This window comes from Diuraphis noxia, unplaced genomic scaffold (assembly GCF_037042655.1).
Source record: "Diuraphis noxia isolate RWA-SAM2 unplaced genomic scaffold, SU_Dnox_SAM2 contig0002, whole genome shotgun sequence".
NCBI lineage: Eukaryota > Metazoa > Arthropoda > Insecta > Hemiptera > Aphididae > Diuraphis > Diuraphis noxia.
The window spans coordinates 79,033,858-79,061,801 of NW_028301712.1; the positions used below are offsets into that span (position 1 = coordinate 79,033,858).

At 28.2% G+C, this 27,944-nt stretch overlaps 1 protein-coding gene and 1 long non-coding RNA gene across 2 annotated transcripts; one reads left to right on the forward strand and one right to left on the reverse strand.

Annotated features, from left to right (window-relative positions):
- Positions 1 to 912: 912 nt before the first annotated feature.
- Positions 913 to 26,028, reverse strand: LOC149058968 (uncharacterized). The gene is made up of 4 exons (XR_016190618.1): positions 25,826 to 26,028; positions 24,841 to 24,984; positions 24,163 to 24,728; positions 913 to 1,584 (listed from the first exon to the last, which is right to left on the reverse strand). It is a non-coding gene; the product is annotated as an uncharacterized LOC149058968 (long non-coding RNA).
- LOC149058969 (uncharacterized) lies at positions 8,405 to 12,458 on the forward strand. The gene is made up of 3 exons (XM_089221654.1): positions 8,405 to 8,613; positions 9,004 to 9,105; positions 10,955 to 12,458. Exons 1-3 carry the CDS (start codon positions 8,564 to 8,566, stop codon positions 11,208 to 11,210), a joined length of 408 nt encoding a protein of 135 aa, XP_089077780.1. The 5' UTR covers positions 8,405 to 8,563; the 3' UTR covers positions 11,211 to 12,458.
- Positions 26,029 to 27,944: the final 1,916 nt, after the last annotated feature.

Sequence of the window (27,944 nt, forward strand, 5' to 3'; positions counted from 1 at the left end):
ACGTATGCTATACAATTTGAAAATATTTGTATGTTGATTTTGGTCACGTGGACTACGGTAAATGCATACATTTTAGTATTATATAATACTACAATTTAAAATATAAAATATTTTACCTGCAGTAAATACCAAAATATTCATTATTTCTTTTATTTCATTATTTTTTCATGTTACATAATAGTTTATTAACTAATATAAGTGTACTATCTACAACGCATTTGTACTATAATGTACTCAAATAATAATTTAATGTATATTATTGTTATAAAAAGCATATACACTATACAGATTTTTTATAGTAGTTATCTATGTATCATATCATTTTAAGAGGATGTCAGCGCAACATTTGTTTTCTTTCACCAACTCACGCGTAACACGGATGATATGCTTTCACTTAAAATCATTTTTTATGACTTTTGAATAATCTCAGAGAATAACTAAAATTATTAAGGATAATATTTTTATGAGTATAACATTATTATCTGACTTGAAGAATAAAAATAAAATTTTTAATGATTTTTAAAATATTTGAAGAAAATATTTAGATATTACATGCTCTCAAAAAAATTATTCTATATCGTTTTTGAAATGAATGACTTTACTTTAAAATTAGTCATAAACATAAAAATAATAATTCTGCGTGAATTTGTTTTGTCTATGTTGCGCATAGTTCAGAGAGGAAACAAACAGTGCATTAACATCCTTTTAAGATAAAAGAATAAAAAAATTCAATTATATAACAAAAATTATACTTCGATCATAAAAACTATATACATTTACAGAAACAGAACATTATATTCTAAAATAGCTTTATTAATTTAAAGCATTTAATAATAATAATAATAATAATAGGTACCTAATATTTTCAAAATTGACTCATTCACTTGTTATAATGAATATTTTATCGTGATTTATAATAATTGATGTAATAGTTTTAAAGTTTAAGCTGAACTTCTTAAGATTTTTTCACTTCCTACACAAACATTTGAATACTAACTAAATTTTAAATATTACGGTTATCTAATAAATACATGGATATTAAATAACGAATAATGTACTGTATAGTGCAGTATACACATATTTCTATCTGATACTGTGGCACTTACATATTTTTTTCAACGTCTCTATAGTCTCCGTACTGATTGTGACAGATATTAAACATTCAGACGACTGCATGTGCGTTTAGTGTCGCCACCGAAACCGTTGTAAATCTAGATAACGCTACTGTAATACAATCCTAGCTAATAATAAAGTCTGGAGATTGCTATATATACGTGTTATAAATTATCAAAATAATTGCGCTAAAAAATTAAAACACCGAACAGTAAATTAAAGTGCATGAAGTAGTAAATATAATATACACAGTTATAAATATATTTTTTTTTGGTTTTATTGACAAATAATAATAATAATTTTAATCTCATTACGACTGATCTAATCTTATGCAATCGCATCATCTCTAAATTGAAGATGAAATATTTGAGGTAATGACGTTCGCGCCCTTTGTTTTTGAACAACAATATTACCTATCATATATTATGTGTTTAAGATCATCATTACCATAAAGGTACATTCTCAAAGAATCTGGAAAATCAAAAATATATTATTATTTTTTTATTAGAAATAATCTTCGGCAGCGGAGGCCATTGGCTGACATAGTTTACATTGTTTAGGAAGAATTATTATATACATTATTTACATACAAATATTACACATATTTCAAAAATATTATACAATTATTATAATTGCATTATAATTTATAGGGACATTTTCTGTAAGTATGGACTATCGGTTATTTTATACTACAATACAAATACAATTAGTAAATGGGTAATAGTATATAGGTAATACAATTTTTATGTACATTTTGTTAAGGTTAATAAATTATACAAATACTAAAGTGCCAATGTCATAACATAAGAATATATTAACAATAGTATGATTCTAATTTCAAAATATGTGGTTGCTGCAGAAATGTGAAGTACCTACATAATACATAAATAAATAATCAGTAATCTAAAATATTTATTATTACTTATTAGTTTATAAAATTATATTTATATAATCTATAATATATATATATCGTTTATAAGCCTGCAACACTATTTTATATTATATTATTATGTATGACTAAAAAATTGATGAATTTCCACGTGTTTTAAATTTGTACCAAAGAGGACGTCGTACTTATACTCTATGTGTTGTCTCCATCATATACTAACACATAAACACATAATATATAAAAATGTACTTTAGTCTCCAACAGTTTTAATTTAGTATTGTCAGCTTAAATATTAGTGTGAATTGACTATTATATAATCAATATTTTACATATACCTATTATACTCATCGTCATATACTTTCATAATCCACTTTTAATTAAAACTTAAAATTTCGTAAAAAACAAACGGGAAAATATAGATAAAAGATAATAATGTGAATAATGTGCTTACGTTCAAGTTTAATTATAGGCCAATTCACTTAGTTCATTCTTATATTTATGAGGACGCTATACCTGCATGTGCTGTCTCCGTCTTACAAGTGCGTAACATACCAAATTTTACGCTCAGCAGATCACGTTTAGTTCCGCGCGTTAGTTTAAAATTTAGAGTGAGTCTAAAAATTATAGGTAACATTTTTATGTAGGGCTTTTCAAATATTAAGATATACAAGCAATTTTCCAATTTTAAGATACTCATAACTCGATTTAAAATTAAAATATAATAAAAAACCTATGAGAAGCTCTCCATAATAATGTTACCTATAATTTTTAGAAGAGGTCAACTCGCTCTAAATTTAAAGCTAATGGAGCTAAACTTGATCTGCTGAGCGTACAATTTGATATATTACGTACTTGTAAAACAGAGATAACACATTATGAGGGTGTACCGTCGTTTTGAAATATATCTAAATCAGGCATCACTGCATCAGCCACAAATACTTTGATTGTATAGAACATTGTTTTGCATATAATTATTATAATATTATATACAACACAATAATATTATGTTTCTATACAATTTTTTTCACGAACGCATTATTTCTATATAAATACCTAATTTTTAGAGCACGAACTTCCGGGCCCTATACATTCATATAACACCGTGGATATTATAATACAGAGGCAAATGTCGATATACAGAATCCAACGTTGTTTGTTATTTATTATTATTGCATTATGTGATTTCACGACAATAAAACATCGGTGATTGTATCTCTATAGATATTATCTCACCGGAAGCAGCCCTTTTGGAACACAACAAAAATATTATAATGACCCTCCAATAACAATAATGATAAAGTCGCGTGTGTAGGGACAGATAATAGATAATATGAACCAAACAAAACGATGCAGAAACAGAAGACATATTGTTTTCTGATAACAATGATAATATAATATCACGATCATAACACGTTTCCAAAAAATAAATATTCCTTTCAAATTTGATAACTTTTCTATTTTTCACCTAATATCAATATCAATACTATTGATCAATTTCGTTTCCACCAAAAAATCTTTAACTTTAGTCTATAAAAAAAAAAAATTGGTAATTAGTTAATTATTTTCTATATAAATATCTACAATATTCAATTTTATTACAAAATAAATTAAAAGCATATAATATTTTTCTGACAGCAAAATCATTCAGCATCACCAGCGTATAATACGTTTCCACCTAATAAATATATCTTTGAACCTTACAAATTTCCACCAAATGAGAATATGAGATACTGACTTGTGTTCATTTATATCAAAACGATTTCTAAAACTTTTTTATATTTTGATAAAATTTGAAAAACTTGGTACGTAGTTTTTAAGTTTATCATTGTATATTCTGGACGATAAATGGAGTGTATATACAATAACGAAATTTGATTTTTTTCTGTATGTAAACGTTTTTTCTAGTATAAAATAACGCTCTGATTTTTAATTTCAGGATAATTTCTAATGGGAATGTTAATCTAGTTAACATTTTTGAGATGTAAAAATTAGAAAATTTTTAGTAATATTCAAGTATCAGAAAAAAAATAAGAAAAAACAAGGCATTTTACGCAAAATAAATTTTTGATAAAATCGATTAAGTTTTTTTAATTTAATTACATATATTATGTAATAAAAATTCAATTTTTAACGATTGTTTGCATTGGTATTTTCTGTAGATGGTACAATTGTCAGAATATTTTGACTCTTTTTGAGCTATTTAACAGCAGAAGAAAATTTCAATTTTAATATTTTTTTTTTAAAGATTATTCAAAGAAATATTTTCACATGGTAAAATAGGTATTTGTAAATTTAATGCAAGGTTTTTTATACAAACTTTGTCATACTCACGACAATTTGAAAATTATTTGAGGGGTAGATATTTTATTTTTTTTGTGTCCAAGATTTAAAAATTTAATACAAGATTCTTTATAGGACGTAAATTTTCCTACCTTTAAAAAAAAAACATTTAACAATTTTTTTATGAGCGTTTGAACAAGGTTAGGTTTAGGTTTTTTTGCATTGAGTTTTCAGGCGTAAATTACGAATTCTCATCGAACGATTTTGTGTTGGTTTTTTGTAATATTTAAAAACAAATAACAATAAATACTTGAAAATTTCAACAAATTTTTATTTTATTATATTCTATATATATATTATGATTAAATCAACTCCTTTTGAGTTCAATTTTCAATTTTTTTAGTTTTTTTTTTTGCATAATATAAATGCACATTAAATGGTTGTTGTGAAAAAATGCTTGTTAATTTACTATAAAGTTCCTCATTATTTATTATAATAGCAGTTGATAAATATTAAAGATTTGAAGGCTTGATTTTTCTTAAATATTTTATGTTAAAATTTTGACAAAATCTCGAAAATAAGGTAATTATTCTGTAGTTTATATAGAATTGAAATTCGCTCAGAATCGTTTTTGGTATACAAAAATATGATTTAATTCAAATGTTATGTACCCATTACACTAATTATACAGTGATTTCTCTAGACAGTAGACACTTAATATACACTGTGCGTTACCTACTTGTTCGCTTTTAAAAAAAATAAAACACTTACAATTTTTCAATGACGAAAATATAAAATATAAAAAAAGATTAAAAAAAATTGACAAGTATGAAGTAAGTAGGTATCGCTCTGCTGTACAGTATAGAATATAGATTTTGAGAGGCACTGAAAGTTGGTTAGTGGGTGGATGTATTGACTCAAAATAAGATTGTCATAAATGTTTCAAATACATCAGCGACCCTGGTTGAGTGGGTCATTAAAATTGATGTGTTAAATTGGAATTCAGTGATGTAATATCATATTGTATCTGAAAAACGACAGGTAATCAAAATATACGTTATACGTAGGTATATATATTTTATGATATTATTGCTAGGTATTAAATTAATTTATTTTTCAATTAATAATATAGTATGGTACCTATATCTTTTAGATTTTTTGGTTACAGTATAAACAATTTATGAAAAACTTTATTGACCTTATTTTAAGTTTTCAAGGATAAGTATAAAAATTTTAAAAATTTTAATTTTTTAACTACAAAATATTTGAAAAATTTTATGATTTTAATGAGTTTTATCAACTTTTGAACTTTAATAAATTATTATGCCTATGAATCATTTATGTTTTTTTAACATAATACAAAAACTTATAAGAAACCTTGTATACGGTTTTCAAGCTTTACCGATCATAAATTAAAGTTTAAAAAAATTAAAAAGCTGAAAATTGAAAATGTCTACATAAATTAATGAGTCAAAATATTTTTAAAATAATACCATATTGAAAAATACTAACATTAATATTTAGTGAACGTGTGTTAAATACTTGCGGCCATTTGTTTTTGAATTACAAAAAAATAAGAAAATCGTCCATAAAAGAGAAATTGTTGGTATATCATTACCAAATGTCAAAAACATTTGAACTTTAAACGTTCATAACGAAATTACTTACCGGTGAACTTTTTTCTTTCGTTTAAGGCAGGAAAACTTGTCAGTTTTTATTGAAATAGTTATTTTACTTTCTCTGTTCATGATGTAGGTACAGTGAATAAATGTTTACATTTTGATTTAATTTTAAATTATATAAATTTATAATTATATGTAGGTATAAGGAGTTGACTATTTGAGAATTTCTTTTGGAAAAATAAACAGCTTTAATTCTGCTGTACTAGAGTTTTTTGTTGTGACTATCTCATAATCATTTTCAAAATCTTCCATATTTTTAATGTTGGGTTCAAATATAATTTATGATCCTCTAGCCTTTTCCTTAATATTTGGAAAAGTGATTTATCGATCTGTGGAACCATCTCACCTGATTTCTCTGTTCAAACATAGGTGTTAAACGTAAAATATATCACTATTAAGATTATACCAATCAAAAATAGTGTATTTGGTTCTATTTTCTATTGAGGTGTTTGATTTATTGATTTTCCATGACACTAAACCCAAGCCTGGGCAAGTTAATGATTTTTTTTACCAGGTTAAGTTTTTTTAAAGTTCATAGTTATGTTATTTTTTTAAGTACGTAAATATAAAATAATAAGGGTTAATATCGTAATATGGTTTAAAATAAAAAATATGTATATTTATGCAATCATCAATAATAATTGTATTATATTTAGGTATTATTTGATTATTTATAAATTAAGGTAAATGGTCAACTTAGATTTGATTAAAATAAGTAACTCGTTATTTATTAAGTTTATATCAATAAAAATCGGCCGAGTTAAAAATAATCAGTTAAATGAAAGTAAATTTAAAAGTTAAAATTAACTGAAATTTAACTTTTTAAATAGTTTATGCTCAAACTTGACATAAACTATTCCAGCTCTATAATTTAAAAAAAAATCGTAGGTTATTGTGGCATCTGTAAATTTGAAAAATATATTTTTGCATGAATTTAATAAAACGTTTAGCATCATTTTTAGTTTTAATTTTTTTGATATTTTATAATCACAGGTTAATTATTTTTACCTCTATCTGCATTAAAGTGTTTACAGTCTCTCAATCCTTCTCTAAGTTTTGCGCTCTGTACCTATAGTAAATTGATGCATCGCAATAGTTAGACCAACGACTAGGACTAAGGAAGTTGTATCGTCCACTATCATATTAATGCACATTATCTAAAAGTATACTGTTTACTCACTATAAAATGTTTATAAATTAATAATAATTTTTTACCATCGATATACAATATACATAGGTACTTGTAAAAATATAATAATGCTCATTGGCATTGTTCATAATGATGAGACGCATAGATTTTAGTCATATATAAGACAAAAATATAATCTTTTAGGTACATAAAACCTATAGTTTATACGCTGTTCTTCGGTCGTAACAATATTATAATAAATTACGGTATTTATTATTAAATTAAACGTGTGTCGTAAAATACGGTCGTTACTTCTAATGTATTATATAATATTGATTATCGTATCGACGGTTTTGTAATATTGTCGATACGGCACACATTGCAACACAGTGTAAATGAAGAACCGAAAATCGAATGCGAGGAAAGTGTAAAAATTTCGATAAAAAATAAATCATTCACCGCAGGTTAGATCAAAACGGGTTGATAGCAAAACGGATGAGACGCGTATGACGTACATAAATCTCAGCTTAGACGAGTCAACGCCATCGCTCGTTTTTCATCATCTGCAAGCACACGTCATCGAGCTCGGAATAGCATTCACACCTAATCACACTATTATTATATATTATATAGTTCGTTTATCACACGGCAAACATATATATAATAAGCGCACCGCCGCCGTCGTATATCTACATGATAATAATATAACGGCAGGTACAATGTAACGCGTATGCACGTATATATATTTATATATATGTTTTGTAAATAGTGCAGCTATAAATAAGGCGATAATAATTGAATAGGTTACATGTTTACTGCACCGAGTACACTCTACTAAATAATATGAAATTGGTGCACTGTTGCAGACGTCCGATGGATGTTGGCTTCACAAGTATATATGTAATATTATAATGGAAAATGTATAAAAGTGCAATCTACCATATAGGTATAGGTATAACTATAGGTATAACTATCGACATTTATATTGGTATATGGCTGCTATTATAAGTCTTCTTAATATTATCTTTGCGTATATAATATTAGATGTATATCTAGGCATAGGCCCATAATGTGCAGCTTGTGGTTATAATATTATTGTATTATATACCGTGCCGGTTGTTTTTGAGACGACAAACGAATCCATCGATGCGATCTATGCATCACACAACAACAATATAACATTGATAAATTATTATAATATATTATAATATATCCGCGTGTATAAGCGTGAGTCGTGACCCGTAGAAAACTCACGTGCACATACACACTTTACACATACACACAGGGTTCTTATTTACGGTGTTTCTATATGTTATTATATTATTATTCTACTAGGTTCTAGGTATAACGAATTATAAAAAGCGACAAAGTTGCGGACAGTATACCTTAAAACTATTTTATGTACTATATTTACACCATATTTTATAGAATAATATTACATAATGTTATTAAAACTAATAAAACTACATAATGTTACATACGCACAACAGCATTGATCACAGGATAGACGACAGTTGTAGGTACGTATTATATCCATCCGAACAACGTCGTTGTATCGATTGCCAATATATAATGTATGTTATACGAACGCACTGAAGTAAACCATATAACGCTATGAAAATTATTATCCGCGTCGAATATCATATTATATTATAGTTACGTAACGTTATACGCGACAAAAGTTTTATTGTATTTTTGCGCAAGCGATATAATAATACTTATATATAACTATATAGGTAGACACGATAATTACACGGATACATATTATTGTTACGACTAATTAATATTATTGTACGTTGTTGCATTCGTTTATTTTTTATTTTTAATTCGACGTTATCGCTAGGTATCGTAAAACATAATATTAAGTAGATACACCGTACGCGAAGGTATTAATTCATTTCTTGTTGCAGTGCTGTAGTTGCCACGATGTTCAAAAATAATAAAATCCAACTGCAGCAAATCGGGTCAAATCGCACGTGCATCATGACAACTTATATTACAAAGTTATTTAGGTATGACATTATATTTTTATAATTTCACATATTATACTGACGTACATTGCAGACAGTTTTCGATTTAATATAATTTAATTTATAGGTAATATATGTAATATAGTTGGAAAATAATTTTAGTTATTTAGATATTAAGGTAGGTCAGGCCTGGAAAGCAGAATGTGCTGAAGTGACAAAAAATAAGATCACTGTACGCGCAGGCACGGGGGCAGTCCCGTCGTTGTAGGATTTACCGACGAGGACGTAGCGACTACGATTAAACCTAAACGCGAGAAAAGCGTAGTCGCAGTACGGACTATAAGAGTGTTTTTTTAAATATATGTTTTTTTAATGAATAAAAGTGTTTCCGACCTGTAAAATTATATGTTTTGTTTGAGTAGCCACACAACTCTACGTATTCTTTGAATCTGATCTGTAACCGGTTGATTTATGGTCGTTGACGATTTAAGGTTAAAACGGTAAAGGTAGTCCTACGTTAATTGTATTCTTTCAATCTGATCTGAAACTGGTTAATTTATGGTCGTAGAAGATTGAAAGTCTAAACAGTAAGGTTATATAAAATATAAAGAGAGCCAAATTGTAACCGGTTAATTTATGATCTTTTGGTAACTCAAGAGTCGATAGAGGTATACCAGTATACCACCGAAAGGTGCGTATACGACAATACTGAACTCATATTGCAGTAAAAACAATAAATAAAATACAATAAATATTTCTTTCAATAGATAAGTATAATCAGGATCATCGTATTGAGTACCTACAGAGCTTGTATAGACATGACCTGCAATCGACTTACAAATGATTGGTTTAGAGATAAACTATAACTTGTAATTATTCACTTAAATTTGATGGTTTATTTGTTTCCACCAAAAGTGGTCATAAATAATATACTTTATTACAATACTCAAGGCAATAAAATGTTATGTCTATTAAAATTAAAATAATTTTTAGTTTTTATAAACTAATAATATTCATTTTGATATTATATTGATGCCAATAGGTTAGGTTACCTATGCCATAAATGAAAATTAGCAATAAACTAATGACGAATAAGAATATAATAATACAAAAAAAAAAAAAACAACGAAAATATCTAATGAATAAAGTTATTTTTGTTTAAGAAGCATATACTATTTAAAAATATATCATGAGCATTTTTAAATGGGTATTTGTTAAAATCAAATATGTTTTTAAAAAGTTATAATTACTACTAAAAAAACATTTACATTTTGAAAAACAAAAGATAAACCATTACTTGACTTGAACTTATCAAAATATTTTCTAATCAAAATTGTTTTAAAAGCTAAGGTATCAAAATAGACTATTTTAAATTTTTCAATAAATGTATATCAGATACGATTGCTCCAAGGCGCCGCAATGATAGTAATCACCAAAACTTATATACTATAATAATGTGCCATGCAGTGTGTGATATAATTATTTTGACTTTGAATTATCTTTTCCTAAGGCAATTAGTTGATATTAAACGTGTAGGTAGTAGGTATCACAATAATATGCATAGCTTCTCGAAAAAAAAAAATATGAACTCCTAGGTCATTGCATCCTGCGGGTACTCGGTGTGTAAACGGGAAATACGGAATTGGTTCCATGGTCAAATAAGGTGTACGAATTGATTCCCGATGGTAATTATCTATCATTATCATACCACTGTTTGAATTGGTTCCAAGACGTACAAATATAAAATAATACAAATATTAATATATTATACTTCAATACTGTTGTGCAGTGATTTTCCACCAAAAATATTGGCAAAATTTCCGTCTACCTACAAACTACATACTGTTGCGAATTATTTGACGAAAAACTAAATTTTGAATCTTATTTATAGGGGCCGGAGTGGCGCAATGGTCACGCAGTTGACTACGACTTACACAGTCATCGGTTCGATTCATAGTAAAGTGCAAAAAAATATTTATGTGGTTCTACGTGATCATCGAATCCTCACGATGTCATCCGATTGCGTCATCCGGTTTTCAACTAGGTCCCACTCAACTAGTAGTGAACACGGCACATGTCTCCTGTCTCCTCTTGGAGAAGGGGGTAGTATCATGTGTATTGTAATAAATACATGGATAAACTGGTGATAAGCATTAACGAAGACCTAGAGGTCGTTTCAATGAACAAATACAAAAAAAAAAGAATCTTATTCCAACGTTCTATATATTTTTTTATTAATTGAAAAGATACCCTAACGTTAAAACAGTATATTGTAAATATACACCTAAACTCCTTCATTTTTTTTTTATTATTACTTATTTTAATTGATTTCGATCTATTTTATATTTGTTTAAACTATTATTATATACCTATTATATTTGTATAACTACCTAGTGTTAGGTATTTGAACCAAATAACCAATTCATTAATATGAGTGGTTCCATTTTCCTACAAAAACAACATACCGTTTTCTTCCTTTGTCCATTTTCCTCCACATTATTTTCGACTAAAATTATGACTATTTCGTAATGACGTTCGTATTATAAAGATTGAGTAAGGCTAGGAACACAGTTTACACTTATTGGGTGATGATTACATTCTGGTATCGACTATCTATATTAGCTATCGAAAAACGCTAGTCTGAGTAATTACAAAAAATAAAATAATTATTCATATTATATCCAATTTTTCTTTTCTTTAAACAGATATTCATTTTTGCTGAAATATTCTATATTTATAAAAAATTATAATATTATAATGGATTTATTTATTTTTATACTGACTATTTTATAATTTTGTTTATTATTTACTGGAAAAAAATTGACAGTGGTGGAAAACGGTATCTCGTTTTTGGAGGAAAATAGCTACGGCCATAAATATATCTATAAAATGTAAAATATGCTATCAAGGACTAAGGCTGTAACAGGAGGAGCTTCAGGGATCCAAAAACCCTAAACAATAAAAAATAAAATAATAGTATAATAATTTTAACTATAAATATAGTAATTGCTTATTGAATAATTAAGGATAATTTTATATTTTCGTTTGAGCAGTAATCACGAGGATGAAGAGTTTTTATATTTTGAGAATAAAAATGATAAGTGTCTAGTATCTATATTACAAAAATGTTAGACCTCAAACCTCTAATTTTTTTTTTGTTACACGGTCTGATCGGGACCAATGTTGTCGTTTGGGAATCCATTATTTATCCGTGTACCCTATAAGAACCTCTACCAACTTGTAGAGTGATCTAATATGCGATTATGTAGGTACTTGTCAAAAAATATTACCTATTATAATTATAATACATATATCGTATGCATCAGTATCTATTCTTTACTGTCTTATTGTATACGTCATACGGCTATATGTACCGAAAAACAGTATAATAGATATATAGCTCAACCTTCGTATATCTATAAATATTTAATAAAAATGATAATTATGTACTTATAATAAAATGTAATATATATCATACATTTATAAACGTGCCTACATATTTTATTTGCCATATTCATTATGCATACCGTAAACAAATTAAATTATATTATATAAATTGGTGTACATAATATTATAATAAGTGAAAAAACTATTATATTGGATATAATAAAATGGCGGTGTATAAAAATCGTTTGTAGTGGATATTAATATTCTAACGATAAATATACGAAACGCTCCGCTTGTTTTATGACGGTCTACTCGATATTATACATAATATATGTATAGTAATTACTTAATATAGGTAGCATATACGTGTAACATATAATGTAACGCTACACAGTTTATTAATCTCTTAATAACTCTAAACTCTTTAACAAACAACGAAAAAAACAAATTACGAATTATTGACAGAAGTAAGGAAAACGACTTTGCTACGACTATACCTATGTATAGTATATAATTTAATTTGATATAACACGAATACATGATAAAAATGTACACAACAAATAAATCTCAAATAATTTACTATAATCGATTCCACAAGTTTTCGAATAAACGAAACGAACTCGTTGAAATACAACAATATTATTAGGACCTTATAACATATTATATAAATAATAATTATTATGATTATACACATAATGTGAGGGACGTTCTTGGAAGTGACCACGACGACCTATATATGATATAATATTAGTTAATATAAAATGCAAAAAATATTTTTTTATGACAACTGACAACATCGCGAAAAATGCTACGAACAAATACCATTTATATAATAATATGTAAATATTTGACTATAGTAGAAAATGTAACAGTTGATTGGATTGAAGGTACTGTTATGATGAGTGGAAGAGGATATACGATTTATTTTGACACGATTATTATGAATGTATATAGTTGTGTTTTTCGGGGCCTTTAAAATGTTGTGTGACAAAGTTGGTGTGTTCGTTAACAACGCATATAAAATTTGTACTTTATCACCACTTTTTTTTATGGCATCAAACTCTTAAGACTCTGCTATAGCTGTAGTATAGGTACATAATATTATTGAGTTACTAAATATTAAACACTATAGATTACTATATTATTGTATATAACATTTGAGCAACATATATAAGTCTAAACTATAAATCAGTGATCACAGTGTATAATATAAATAATATAATACTATTATTTTAGATATTACACGCGTTATTCCTTGAATAAAGAATGAAAAAGAATTGAATAACAAAAATAACCGAAAAATGGAAAAGTGACTAACTGCTGTTTCTAGTAGCATGCAAACATGCTTCTAATATTATTTTATGCGAAAATAGGATACCCTCCCAAGCCCGTTCTAAATTCCTAAAAAATCGTATATTTAAATCTAGATTTATTTTCATTTATTTTAATTTCTTTATAGGCGACGGGATAAAATTAAAATTATTGTAGTTTACATAAATATATCATACATATATGGTAACCTAACTTACCTATGTATTGATGAACATCGAAGCAATGTTATTAATATTACATTATTATTGTTTTTGAACACAATATTAGTGTCATTCGTGTTGATAGTATCTACATGATAAAATATTATGGTCGTTGAACTAATGACGTGTTTGACTGACAAGAATCGATTAAGTTTTTTATTTTTATTTTTTTTTGGGGGTGGGGAGGGGGGGGGGGTAGGCCTTTAAGGCCATCCCGTACAATAAATTTCCTTCCATCTCTCCCTATCTATCGCTACTTCTCACCAGTGTGCTCCTGAGCTTACTTCTTTAACTTCTCTCTTTATACAGTCTAATCATCTAAGGCGTCATCTGCCTAATGGTATTTTTCCTTCTGGTTCTTTTTTAATTACTGCATTTATCATTGGGTCCCTTTTTCTACAGGCGTGTCCGACCCTCATCATTCTTCTTTTTGTGACTTCTCTTGACAATCAAAGTCTTTGAAACATGTTCAAAAGTTCCTCATTGGTTCGAATTCTCCATTTTCCAGTTCTTGGGTCGAGACATGGCCATTCGTCTAAGGATTTTTCTTTAAAATGTATCTAATCGTATTTCCTCTATATTTCTTGGTGCCCAAGTTTCTGACCCATATAAGATGATAGGGCGTATTAATGTCATGTACCTACATTTTCTAAATTTTTAAATTTAGAGATATCGATATCGATTTTATTAGATTTCCCGTACCAAAATAGCAATTATTTACGAATTTTATTGTTTTTGATATCTCTGCCTTTAAGTAATTGTGCCGAGTTAAGAGGACATCTAGATAGGTATTTAAGCTGTGATACTCTGTGAGAGAAATATCCAATAATTGCACATTAATGAAGCTTATATCAAACCATAGTGATTCTATTGTTAACATACTTATTCTAGGATTGATATCTTCGAACTCTTGAAAAGAACGAATTCAAATAAATTGATTAATAAAATATTTAAATATTAAATTATGTAAATGTTATAATTTATATTAAATATATAATATATGCACAAATTGTGTAATTGACCTATTTGGACAAGGAGTCATTATTAAACCTGTCAAGATTGTTGTATTAAAATTTTAAACGTTAGCATGAAATTGCTTATTTATATTCGTCCATCATATAGAATTAATTATTAATTCGCAAACAAATAGTTTTTACCTGCCTACTTCAAATCGAAATGTACACAACATAAGCAATGTCATAAACATGAACTACATTATTAAATCATCTCAAGCTTATAATATAATATATAGGTATATAAACACCATACCGTACCTACCGAATTAAGGCTTTATGTATATTGCAGTAATAGCTAAATTTGGATTTTTATTTATTAACAAAACACGTGGTATAATAATTCCCTCGGTCAACAAGCCTATAATAATGACGGCTTACGCACATTCTTAGGGGCGTTTTATTGACAAACAATGAACAAATTGCTTTATTTTGAACCACTCACTACGCATGTATATATTTTTAATTTAGAATATAGTCTATAGGTGAGTATATAATTTAAAATTCGAACATAGGTGCATTACCCTGCCAATCCAAAATCGACCATTATTATAACTATTACCCACACAAGTTTTTTGCAATGCCCTTATTATGTATACGCAATATGCTACAAAATACTATAAATATTCATAATGTAGCATGCACTCTTGTTGTATATTGAAAAACAAAATCGAAAACCACTTTCCACGACAGGAACGTTTTATCAGTTCGGTGTACATGTAAGCCGGAGGGGGCAGGGTCTTTTGTGTATTCAAACCCTCTCGTTCACACCATCATTCGGAACAAAATTGCAGTGTGTATAGGCATCGGGCGATATTTCTTATATCATAATAATAAAACTGTGCATACAACAATCATTTAGTAGTGAACAAAAAACAGTTATTTTTTTCTCTATATTTGAGAGAATTATTTTTAAAAAAAATTAACTAAATTAAGTTATATATTATGAGATATTTCACACTTATAAGAGTCTATATTCCGACTTCATTACTTCAACAATTTTCGTTTACAGGTAACCGCCACCGTGACAGCATATAATCCATTATATAAAAAAGAAATATTTTGAATTAATTCAGATAAAAAATTATTTATTATTCAATTATATCTATATTGAATGAACAATACGTAACCTTTTACCAGAATTCCCCAAAATTTAAACATCATTCATATTGAAAATATCAATTATGGAGATTTAGTTTTAAGATTATTTTTAACATTCTATTATTATAAATAAAAATATTAAATTATTAAAATGTTCTTTTTATATCATATTTTTAAGCAGTTAGTATTATACGATACTGTTCATGTTATATATTCCAGACCTTAAATGTGAATACTATATTGATGCAACAAGCCAACAACTGATAATTTAATAAGACCAGACCATACATATTTTAATCAAATAAGCATGCAAAATGCATTTAAAACATTAAAACATTTACTAATATAAAAATAGATAAGTACTACTTCGTGGTTCTGAAAATGTATTTAAAATAATTAAATAAACTGAAGAATACATTTAAGTAATCTATTTTAATTGACAAACAGCAATTAATTATGAAACACATAGACTTGTGAATTATCCTAACCGTTCAAAGTTCAAAACACTAAGGCTTTATTTCCAATACCTACTACCAGGATGCGTAAAAGATACTTTGCAATTAATGATATTTACTAGATTTTGAAGACCACACAAACTTGATCTAATATCCAATTCGTATTTTATAAAGTTTAGAAGGTAATAATAATAAGTATATTATTACCTATACACCGTCATCAGTTTTTATTAATTTTGTGGCAATAGCAATCAAAACTGAGAAATTTAAATCATATAACTACTTTATAAAGACTTTTTCAGTCGTAAGTAAAACAATAACATTGATAGGCATTAATAATTAAAATAAAATACGAATTATTAATGAAAGCGTGTGAAAAAAAATACGAAATAACCTTTGTAAATCAGAAAATAGCAAATATGAAATAAGTTTTTATAAAATCATAGTATTTAAATTTCACATTGAATAATAAATATTTCTTAATCGAAAATATAACCATACACTAATTAAAATATCAAACATTTCTAATTGATGGGACTCTAATTCCCACATAGATGGCGGAAAATAACGACTTCATCAATAATGTGAATAATAAGCATGGAGCAGTTAACACTTTATGTGTATATATCATCTATATCTGGGATATTAACTGGAAAATTGTCACAGTAACCGATAACTGGGAATTAAAATAAATTTAAAATAACAATAAACGATTTTATTTTCCTAAAATTCCGGGAAATTATAGGTTTTAGTAAAAACCTAACTGATTTCAAGCCTTATATTAGTTATATACTATACATTTAAATTACACCATGTAAACGCCATGAAGATATATCGCGAAATCTTGTCTGCTTCACAAGTCATAGCTTTTGAAAAAGGAGACAAACCATATTATATGACACATATATTTTATTTAAATCTTTTCATTTTTAAGTTAAAATTCAAATATTATTAATCTCATTACATAGTTTGTAATATTATTAAAATAAATTAAATCTCACTTACTAATTTGATCACTATTATAGTTATTACATACCTGACCTAAAATATAACTATATTATGATAAAGTACAAATACTACAAATGTGCATCATTTGAATATTATGTGTGTTTTTCAAAACCTAGAAATATACGTTATACATAGACCACACTGTAGTACTCGTGCATGTATTTGTGGCAATAATATTAGCTTGACACGCGACTGACTCACTACATATTGTGTATTATATTGTATTATATCGATTGGCCGTTAGGTCGATAAGTCGGTAAGTTTTTAAGTAGGTATTTGATGGAAATTTGAAAAAGTGAAAACATATTATAAATTCGTTCCGATAACATCTAACAGGCACTGCCTATGTAATAATTATAACTTATAATTTAAAAGTATATGTATACATAACGTATATTAAATTGTACATATAATAGGTACTTAAAAAATGCATTTTAACAATCAACATATATAATAGAATTTAAACTACATAGATACTTTTTTTATAAATACCATTGTTTGTACGATCTTTGTGTCAGAAATACTCTTGGACTCTTCTAGGTCCTTGAGGTGTTATAAAATAATTATCAATGATATTATGTAACGGAAAAATATTATAAACTAATTACGATTTCATCATAGCTTTGCACTATAATAATAACAATAATTATAACATATCTATTAAGTATGGAATGCTTTCTTCCATTTAAAATTTTCTGTATGTTTTGCCCATAAACCTCACAATAAATTGGTTAGTTGTTTGCACCGCTGACCAACACGCCGTCCGGTCAATAGATTTTGTACGCGGAAAAAAATTAGCCATGTAGGTACCTATATAATGTATGTGTGTAATGTTTAAATGGTATCAAAATAATAATATTATTTAATATTAAATAATTATATTTAATATCATAATAACGTGTAATCAACGGTTCTATAAGAGTATAAGTTGATAGCGTAAACCTTTAAGTTTTTAAATAATGGTATTAATTCGCGGTATTATCAATAATTGTAGCATAGAGCATGCTATTTAAATCTTTAAGAATAAAAAGAAATAAAAGAATATATACTTTTTGTGTGACGTTAAAGACGATACCAAATTCATGGATGAAAATATAAAAGTAATATTAGTTTATATTATTATTTATTGGCTTATTATTGCAGCGTATTGATGTAGAGCAGTTGTTTTCAAATTTAGTGCCTTGATATTTTGAAAGTTTTGTTTGTTTGAAGGTCACCAATTAAGCTGTTCGAAGCAGCGGCGTATTTACGGGGGGGATTTGGGGCGGGATCCCCCTGGTCTTTTTTTCTATTATTAAAGAATTTACCTATATATAACTAGACACTAAATCGTGTTTAGTATTTTTATATGCTACTTTTATTAGTGATATTCAATGGGTCATCCCCTCCCTATAACAATTCTTAAATACGCCGCTGGTTCGAAGTGGAAAATAAAGACGAATAAATATTTTTATAGTATTGATAAGCAGTATCGAATTAAGGTACAATTAAAATTCATCGAACATTGTAATTGAAAGGCGGAGAATATACCCTTAATACGTTCAGGATATATTATATTTCTAAAGAATATCCAGAAATATCCGAAAGAGCATTATCTACTATCTTGCTATCCTCAACTTCATATCTTTGAGAACAAGGGTTTTAAGTATTTACGAATTTTTCAAAACGGAAAACGGGGAAAACTAATTTCAAATAAGGAAGGATAAAATGCGAATGTGTTTGTCAACTGCTTTTAGTCAATGAATTAAAGATATTTGTAACACCCATCATAAAGCATACATTTTTAATTAAAATAAATTATAATATTACTATATTTATAATTATTAAGAAATATAATTACAATTAACAAAAATGAAAACAATATTTTATATTAATTTGATTTTAAAAAAAAACGGTTTTAAAAATGATAATGGGAAGGGCATGAACATTTTGTGAAGAACACAGTGTGCAGTGTGTGAAAAAAGTTTAAAAACCCGGGTGCAGAATATAGCCTGTGGCCATGAAAGAGAAGAAAATTGAGACACTAAATTGCTGTTGTCGACTAGGAGGTTGAGAAAAGCAGGAAGAGGGTCGCAGGAAATGGAGGGACTGAGTGATTATAGGGAAGTCGAAAAGTATATAGGTACATTGGTTAGTCGTAAATGATGATAACTTTAATTGTCATGATATTCAATATAATAATTACACAAAACCAGCAAGAACCGACAATACATTAATACCTATTAATACATAACGGTAACGACTTACGACATAGTAATATTATATTAATATAGATAATAGATATTAATGTTAACGTTTATTGGTATATACGGTATTTCGATAATGTAGATAGGCACGTCAATAATTACCGTTATTGGCCGTGAAAAATTAAGAGAATCAATCTTATCGGTATATAAAGATTAAAGGGTCGTTGTGACCGGAAATAAGCAACCCGACTGTTTTTTTATACGTATACTTATACCGACCGCGACCCACAGTTTATAATGTTTATACTACATATTAAGACCTGTTGATCGCACTGTAAATACGACGTAAAATATAATTACGACATTTTCGGTAATTGACGGCATTGACCGCGATTAATTTAGCTAAGTACCTATATATATATATATAATATATACAATTTATATTATATACTTATACGTATACCTACCATAACACTATATAGAATGTATACATTACGTGTTGGATAACGGACAACAGAGGATATCGCTTTATTATTTAGTTTGAATGTATATATATATTCAATATTGTGTATTTAATTACAGTAACTGTAACGTCTGTCAGTGGCGATTTTTTTTTTTTTGTTTTTGGGGGGGGGAGTTGACAGACGTACATACGTACAAGTAGAATGATGTTTATTGGTTTCTGAACACAATTTAAACCAAGCATATTATTGGCATTATAATAATGTGAACTTGGAATTAAATCTAAAATAAAGCTAAGAGGAATTGTCGCCGAAACTAAAATTCAATTAAAATACAGAAGTGAGAAGTCTAAAATGTGTCATGAGGCAGAAGGGTGAGAAATATTTGTAACGAAATTTACCTATACATAGCTTTATATACATCACGAACTTAAATAGTCGTGGTAAAGATAAGTTTGTAATAATTCGAAGCGGAGAATACTTTCATCCGTCTACCTATAGTACAGCTAGGAGTCTTCAACCGGCGGCACACGATCAAATTTGAAATTTATCATTTATCTTTTCTATTTCTATAATAGATAGTGGCTAATGGCTATAAGCCATCGCTATCGGAAATACGTGAGAAGATAAATTACATAATCTACCTGTCCTACTTACATAGATATAAATATTGATTGTTGCCTGTTAGTTCGTAATCGATCGTGGGACGGGCATAATACTTATTTATGTGTAAAGGTTTCAAATGTTGCAATTTCATAAATTTTCTTCGTAATATTAATTATACAATATATGTCAGCGAGTAAAAAACGTAAAATATCGGATAAAAATTGCGTTTTACAAAAACGTTGAACTTTCAATTTAAAAAAAAAAAAATATATTGACATAGAAACATATCCTAATCTTTGAACGACGCATTAAAAATATTTTCTGTTTTTGGCAACACTTACACTAATGAGCATATTTTTCCACGAATGAAAACTATCAAATCGAAAACTAAAGCTCGGTTGACTGACATTCACTTAAAAAGTTCACTCAGGATTGCATCGTCTCAAATTCAACCAAATATAAGAAAATTAATTAGTAATAAACAATGACAGTTTTCACACTAAAAATAAAATAAATAATTTGTAATTAAAAAAATGTTTATTTATAAAATATATTTTGAGTATATTTTGTGATGGTTTCTATGTTCGGGCCTAGTGATTCGTATAGATGTTCTGGGATGTTATGCTTATTTCTGGCGGCTTCATTTTGTCTGCATTCGACAAAAATGTGTATGATTCTTAGGGGGACTCCACATGATGCGTATTCTGTTTGTTCTTCTCGGTTTATTTTAATAATAATTATTATTATTTGTATTGAAAATTTAATTATAAAAATTGTAATAACAAAAACTGAATTTTTGTTTAAAATATATGTTTTTACCATGAATGCTGCCCGTAAGATTTTTATAAAACAATATGTGACCTGCTGCATAAAAAGGTTGAAGACCCCTGGTCCAGTGTAACAGCATAAGAGTAGGTATACCTACCGCCTATAGTGGCTACTGGCTATACTGCAGGATCCAATCTATCATACCGTCCTGTTACGATATTTACGTCAAACGTGGACATTTCCCTGAGTTTTCCATTTCGGCGATGACATATTATAATTATAGAAGTCTAGAAATAATAATGATAATAATAGTATTATTTTCGATCATATATGGTTAGGTAAGGTTGATGCTATAGTAGCTATAATGTAATATCAAACAGTATTTTCTATGTTTTCGTCACGTGAGTACAGTCGCATTCGTTTTACTATTTCATATTATATTTAGATATTTGTTTCATATTTATAAGTGTATGTCTACCCATTTAAAGTCTTATAAATTTTACACCACGATAAATATTGAATTTTTAATAATTATAAGATCTAAAGTAAACACAAGTTTGTTCTTTAAAAAACTTCATCTTCACATGGAAAATTGAATGATGAGATGAAACTAAATTATATTTATTAAAAAATCATAAGATAAAATAAAATAAGTTTTATTTACACATATTGTACCAACCTATTGCTCAAAGCGGTACGTCAATTTTAATAACATGCAATCGTAAACTTGCATTAGGAATATTAAGTTGATAATGAAACGAAACTATGTGAACTTGATAAATGCAATAGTAAATAAATTAACTCCTTAATGAAATTAATTTTAAACAATGAGAAACCAATTAAAATAAATGTTAGAGCATTAAGCAACAATGTGGAGTGATAAAATTGATTTTAAGTGATTTTGGACTGTTCAAATAAAGTAATCTGCACATGTTTAATGTTTAAGGAAATAATAAAAAAAAGTGGTACTTACCATAATTTCCTATATTTACATAAGTTGGCATAATATTTTAATGTAACTAACATAATATTTACTATTTACTATAATTTATGATATAACTGCTAACGGCAATAATAATATCAGGAAAATAAAATTCCTAAATGTGGCAAGTGGCAACAGCTCAGTGCAATAACGGTGTTTGGATAGTGTAAAATTATTATCGTACCTATATAAAACATTACCAAATACAATACAAAGAGTTGAGGTAATTTTTTTAAATAAATTAGTTTTAACAATAGTTTCTAAACAAAAAATTGAATGCGAATATTTGTTTTCATTAAACGACAATCAAAAATAACCATTAATATGAATTTGTAGTTATACTTTTATAATAACCTATATATAAACTTAACGATGTAATTAAATTATCACGTTATTAAAAATATGAATAGACTTATAACACTTTAATACATTGTTAATATAGTACATTATTTTTGCATAAAACCAACACAATTGTATCTATATTATAGAGTTTATTAGAGAGAGAGAGAGAGAGAAAGAGAGAGAGAAAGAGAGAGAGAGAAATGAAGTGTATTGTGAAACCTCTCTATAGAGGACAACATAGGTGAATTAAACTGTGGGACTTCCGGAGTGTTTTAATTGTTTGTTCACTAGGTATTTTAATAAGGGGTACATAGCACGTTTAAGTACTGAATATAGGCGTATTAACCCGCAGGTTACTGGCAGTTACTTGGCGGCAGCAACGATAACAATAATATTCTGTTTATCGTAGTCCAAACAAACGTATAGACACATCTATATCCAGTATATCCTGCAGTATCATATTGTATTCGATATTTGTACGTACACTTGCACACACGCGATATTGAACGTACTACTATCATTATTTTTCATAACACCAATACACGTGGATATGGACGTGGATTCCAATCCCTGCGAGTGCCATGAACGACGCACCACCAGTTTCCACCAACTCCACCATATTATACATCATCTGCATATTATTCTATATACCTACTTTATTTATTAATTTGATTTGTACTCTTATACTTGAATTACTCACTCAGTACTAATTCTAGATGGGTTTTCAATAGAAACTAATGATAGTTTGTTAACTTTGTTTTAATTTTTAATTATTTATGATTTTATGAACAATTAGTATTTTACTATACTTTATAACAATAATTTTGAAGTATAATTTATTTCATATCTGATGTTTATACCTTCCCTTACATTAAAATATATAACTACCTATATAAGTGTTAGTGGTGCTTGGACACAATCACCATCATATAGGGCGTACTGCGGTCAAGCTATTTCCAGCTTAGCTCTCGGATGGGTGACCATCACAAAACACGTATTCCAACCGTATCAACCGTGAACTTCCTGACACCCAATGGGCCGTGTTGCCGACGGTGTATAAAAATTATATAATATATACATAGAAGAATTTCAAACCATAGATACCACAGTGAAACCATCATTGCGATTTTCTATACAAACTGCATTGTATATCAGCTGTATGATTGTATGTAATTATTTATATCACGCATATGGCATAACATATTTTATGTCCACGATAATTAATATAGTTTATAAAATAAATAATTTTTAAGCTTACCAGCTATATTGCTTTATCAGTGTAATATGATAAGACCTTTTGACAATGTCCCGGCCACGGGTTGTATTTTATCTTGCGGTCGCGATTGCTGGTACATATAGTTAATGTTCTACTGAAGTCTAAACACGTGACGATGTGATAAAATATAGTGTCGTGGGCGCCTACCACATTCACCATAGATAACACGTTCTTCATTAGGGCCCAGAAGTACAGGATATGAAATTTTCCGCGAAAAAAGATAAACAGAACACGTTATGATATTGTATATTGTACACATTACGAATATACATATAGAGTGCTTCATTATGAGCACTGGATTTAATTTTCCCGACATTTTTCGTTTCGTGTATTGGCCGACATGTTTCTTTTATAATTGTTATCCGCAAACTCTCCGGTTCTGTTTGTAGTCATATGACACAGAATAATAATATTCTGTGACCATAGCGCGTCCCGGAGATGTGTCAGCAAGTGATAGCTAATTTCATGATACGAACAGAAGCTTGACAGCGAAGCCGAGGAGGACATAATATGTCAGATGTGATATTCCACACTTCGGAGATTATATACTACAGGTTGATATAATTTTTTTGTTCAGAATAATTTTTTTTTAATAAAGTATTATGACAAGATTAAATCCGGCGTTCTTAATGAAACGCCCTATGTATAATATATATATACCTATATTATATGCGTGTTGACCAGAGACGATTTTACACAGACAATGTCTAATCACTAAAGCTTTGGACATGTTTTTATCGTACACCCACGTGGTAGGTACTCGAAATTCGTATACATCAATCGATTAGGAATTTGTATATTGCACTGAAACGCATAGGTATATGTATAACCAAACATTAAATATTGAGTATACTGTATAATTAAAACATCCACAAATAATTATCATGAAATTTAACTGCAATTGACAGTAGTTTCATTTCTTGATGAGATTTTGTTAGATGATAAATTAGAGTAAATTATATTAATTGTCGACCAAGCATCACAATAATTGTAATTACTTAGGTACCTATATAAATGCAAAATACCTAAATACCATTATAATATAATTAACGCCATGTATATTTTTTTAAATTTTTATACTTATACACTAACTTGTATTGTGCTTTGGAATTTAAATTCATACAAATAATTTATTATAATTTATAACTATATAGGTATTATCAGACGTGTTCTTAACCAGGAAAATCATTACAGGGATCAGTATTCTTCGGGAAAATATTTGTCTGGAAGGTTATCTGAAACGTACGAGAGGATCAGTATTTCTAAAGAATGTTAACTTAGGTCACTTAGGAATGTTACTTAATACATAGAATCAGTTTTTTCTTGGAATGATATTTAGGTTTAGGAATTGTAAAAATTATAGTATGATATAAAACAACAAAATAAATTTCAAAAATACTGCAATCAGTTAGGAACAGCATTAATTAGGATAATCCTCACGAGTCAGAACTGTTGGGACAAATATATTGGGACCAATATCATTTAAAAATCTTAAATTAACAGGATGGATATTGATCGCTAATCGAGACAATATTATCAACTATAATAAAATTCCTATTTAATATCAGTCTTGTATGTTATAATAAACAATTGTGAAATAATTTTCTGACTTACATAGCCCCCTGAACCTTGCTATTATACTTACATGTTGTACACTCTTACACGGCTGCATTCACTCATAAAATAACAATAATAATAATAATATTATAATGATGTTTAAAATATATAAATTTTAAGTGTTTAATTACTTAATAACATTTTATTTAATATCTAGACGAAAAAAAAACCGCTAGTCGAAAAGTACTAATCATACACATGGACACAATTTACGAGTGGCGGGGCGATAACATTTTTACGGTTCGATAACAAACCAGTGCCGATTTGTGTGCTTGTGTGCACTGCAGTTTTTTGTGTTTATAATAGTCAGACGACATTTGACAGATGACATTCTACCAGGCCCGGATACGAGAACACGATGCGCATAAATTAATATTATGATTTATGACGAACAATATTTCTGAATCGTGATCGAATAACAATGACATAATATAAGCCAAATGTCTAATATTATGTACACTCGTGTCGCACTACTTTTAAAATCCGACAGTCGTATGCAATTTTTTGTTATTCTAACAATACCTCGAAACGCTGCCATGTGCACATTTTATGGTGGGTTACACAAGACCGTCGGGAAAAAAAACGCGTTCCGAAAAATTTTTTTTCGTCTATTTGAATATAGATTCACATATTTATCATAATTAAGCCACTGAATAGACAAATGTGTTCTGATTCATCTGTTCTATGGGCACAGTAAATCAAAAAATGTTCTTCGCTTCACTAGAAATTAGAAAAATACTTACTTTGCAAAACTAAATATCATGATTATTACGAAACACGGTGCCTCCTTGTAGTATACTTGCCATACTTTTTATAGTAATAAGTCGAGAACTATATTATTAATGATGATATTTTAATACTGCACGCTTTACGTACCTAGCGTTTATTATAAACCATTTTTTACAAACCTTTTTTTTGATATCATTAATCAATAATTTCATGGAGGGTATAGTAGGTACCACACCACTACCCCTATACAATATACCTAGGATGCAATAGTATGGATTTCGTTTAAACTGTGTTTTGATTATTTTTCAATTTTAGATTGTACCTAGACACAGACACGCGTACACTCACCTATATATATATATATATATATATATATATATATATATATATATATATATATATAATATACACTACATACGTCGGTGTGCATAATATATTATAAATTGTGTCGTGCTACGATCGTTTAACGACGACGGCACAACGACGACGTGTCAAAACCGTGCACGCACAAGCCACCGGCACTCCAGGTGTATTCAGGTGTACCTGTATTAATTATTCACATCATTATCATTACGTGATCTACCCACGATCTACCGTACTACCGTTGTCCAACACCACACGGTAGTCGGTGAACCTAGTTCGAAACAATTACTGTGAGGTAAAACGAGTCCGGGGTCTTAAAAGGCTCAGGGTAAACTGAGACCCGAGTCCTTGGTTTGAACAGGTGTATGGTAAACTGAATTCCCCAAAAAGAACGTTATCACTTGCACAGGTTTGCATGGGATTATCCGTGTTTACGACAATAAGCGTGATGGTAAAAAATATTGTGCTTTTTGTGTTTTCAACTATTTTTTAATAATTATTTTAATTCATAGTGTTAATTTTTACATAAAATTATATATAATTACAGTTATTAATTATATCACTATTTTTTATAATGTTCACTGTACAGGGACGTATAAGTAAATTCAAGTCCTGAAACATTTTTATTTTCATACTGTATAATTTTTTTGTTTGAATAAATTTCTTTTTCTATTGTTTTCTTCTTCCTTTTAACGAACTCTTAGCTACGCGTATTTTGAATTATGCGTATCTATTTCACAATTGAATGTCTTTAAGCACATCAATAAAATTATAGATGATTGGATGAGAACAATTAAACAATCGGTAGGTAGGTAATCATTAATTTTAATTGGTAGAATATAGAGACTCTCCCATTTTATGCACATCGTCGAAATTTATGAATTGTTATTCAAAAGATTAAATTATTTTATTACTCGAACTCAGTTTACCGGTAAACAAGATTCTCCCTAATATTTGGAACCGATTTATAGTTCGCCAAGCCCCATAATGTACATGGTACCAATTTTTTTTCGTAGGATGCTTATAGTATATTTGACTTGCACTATATGTGGTAT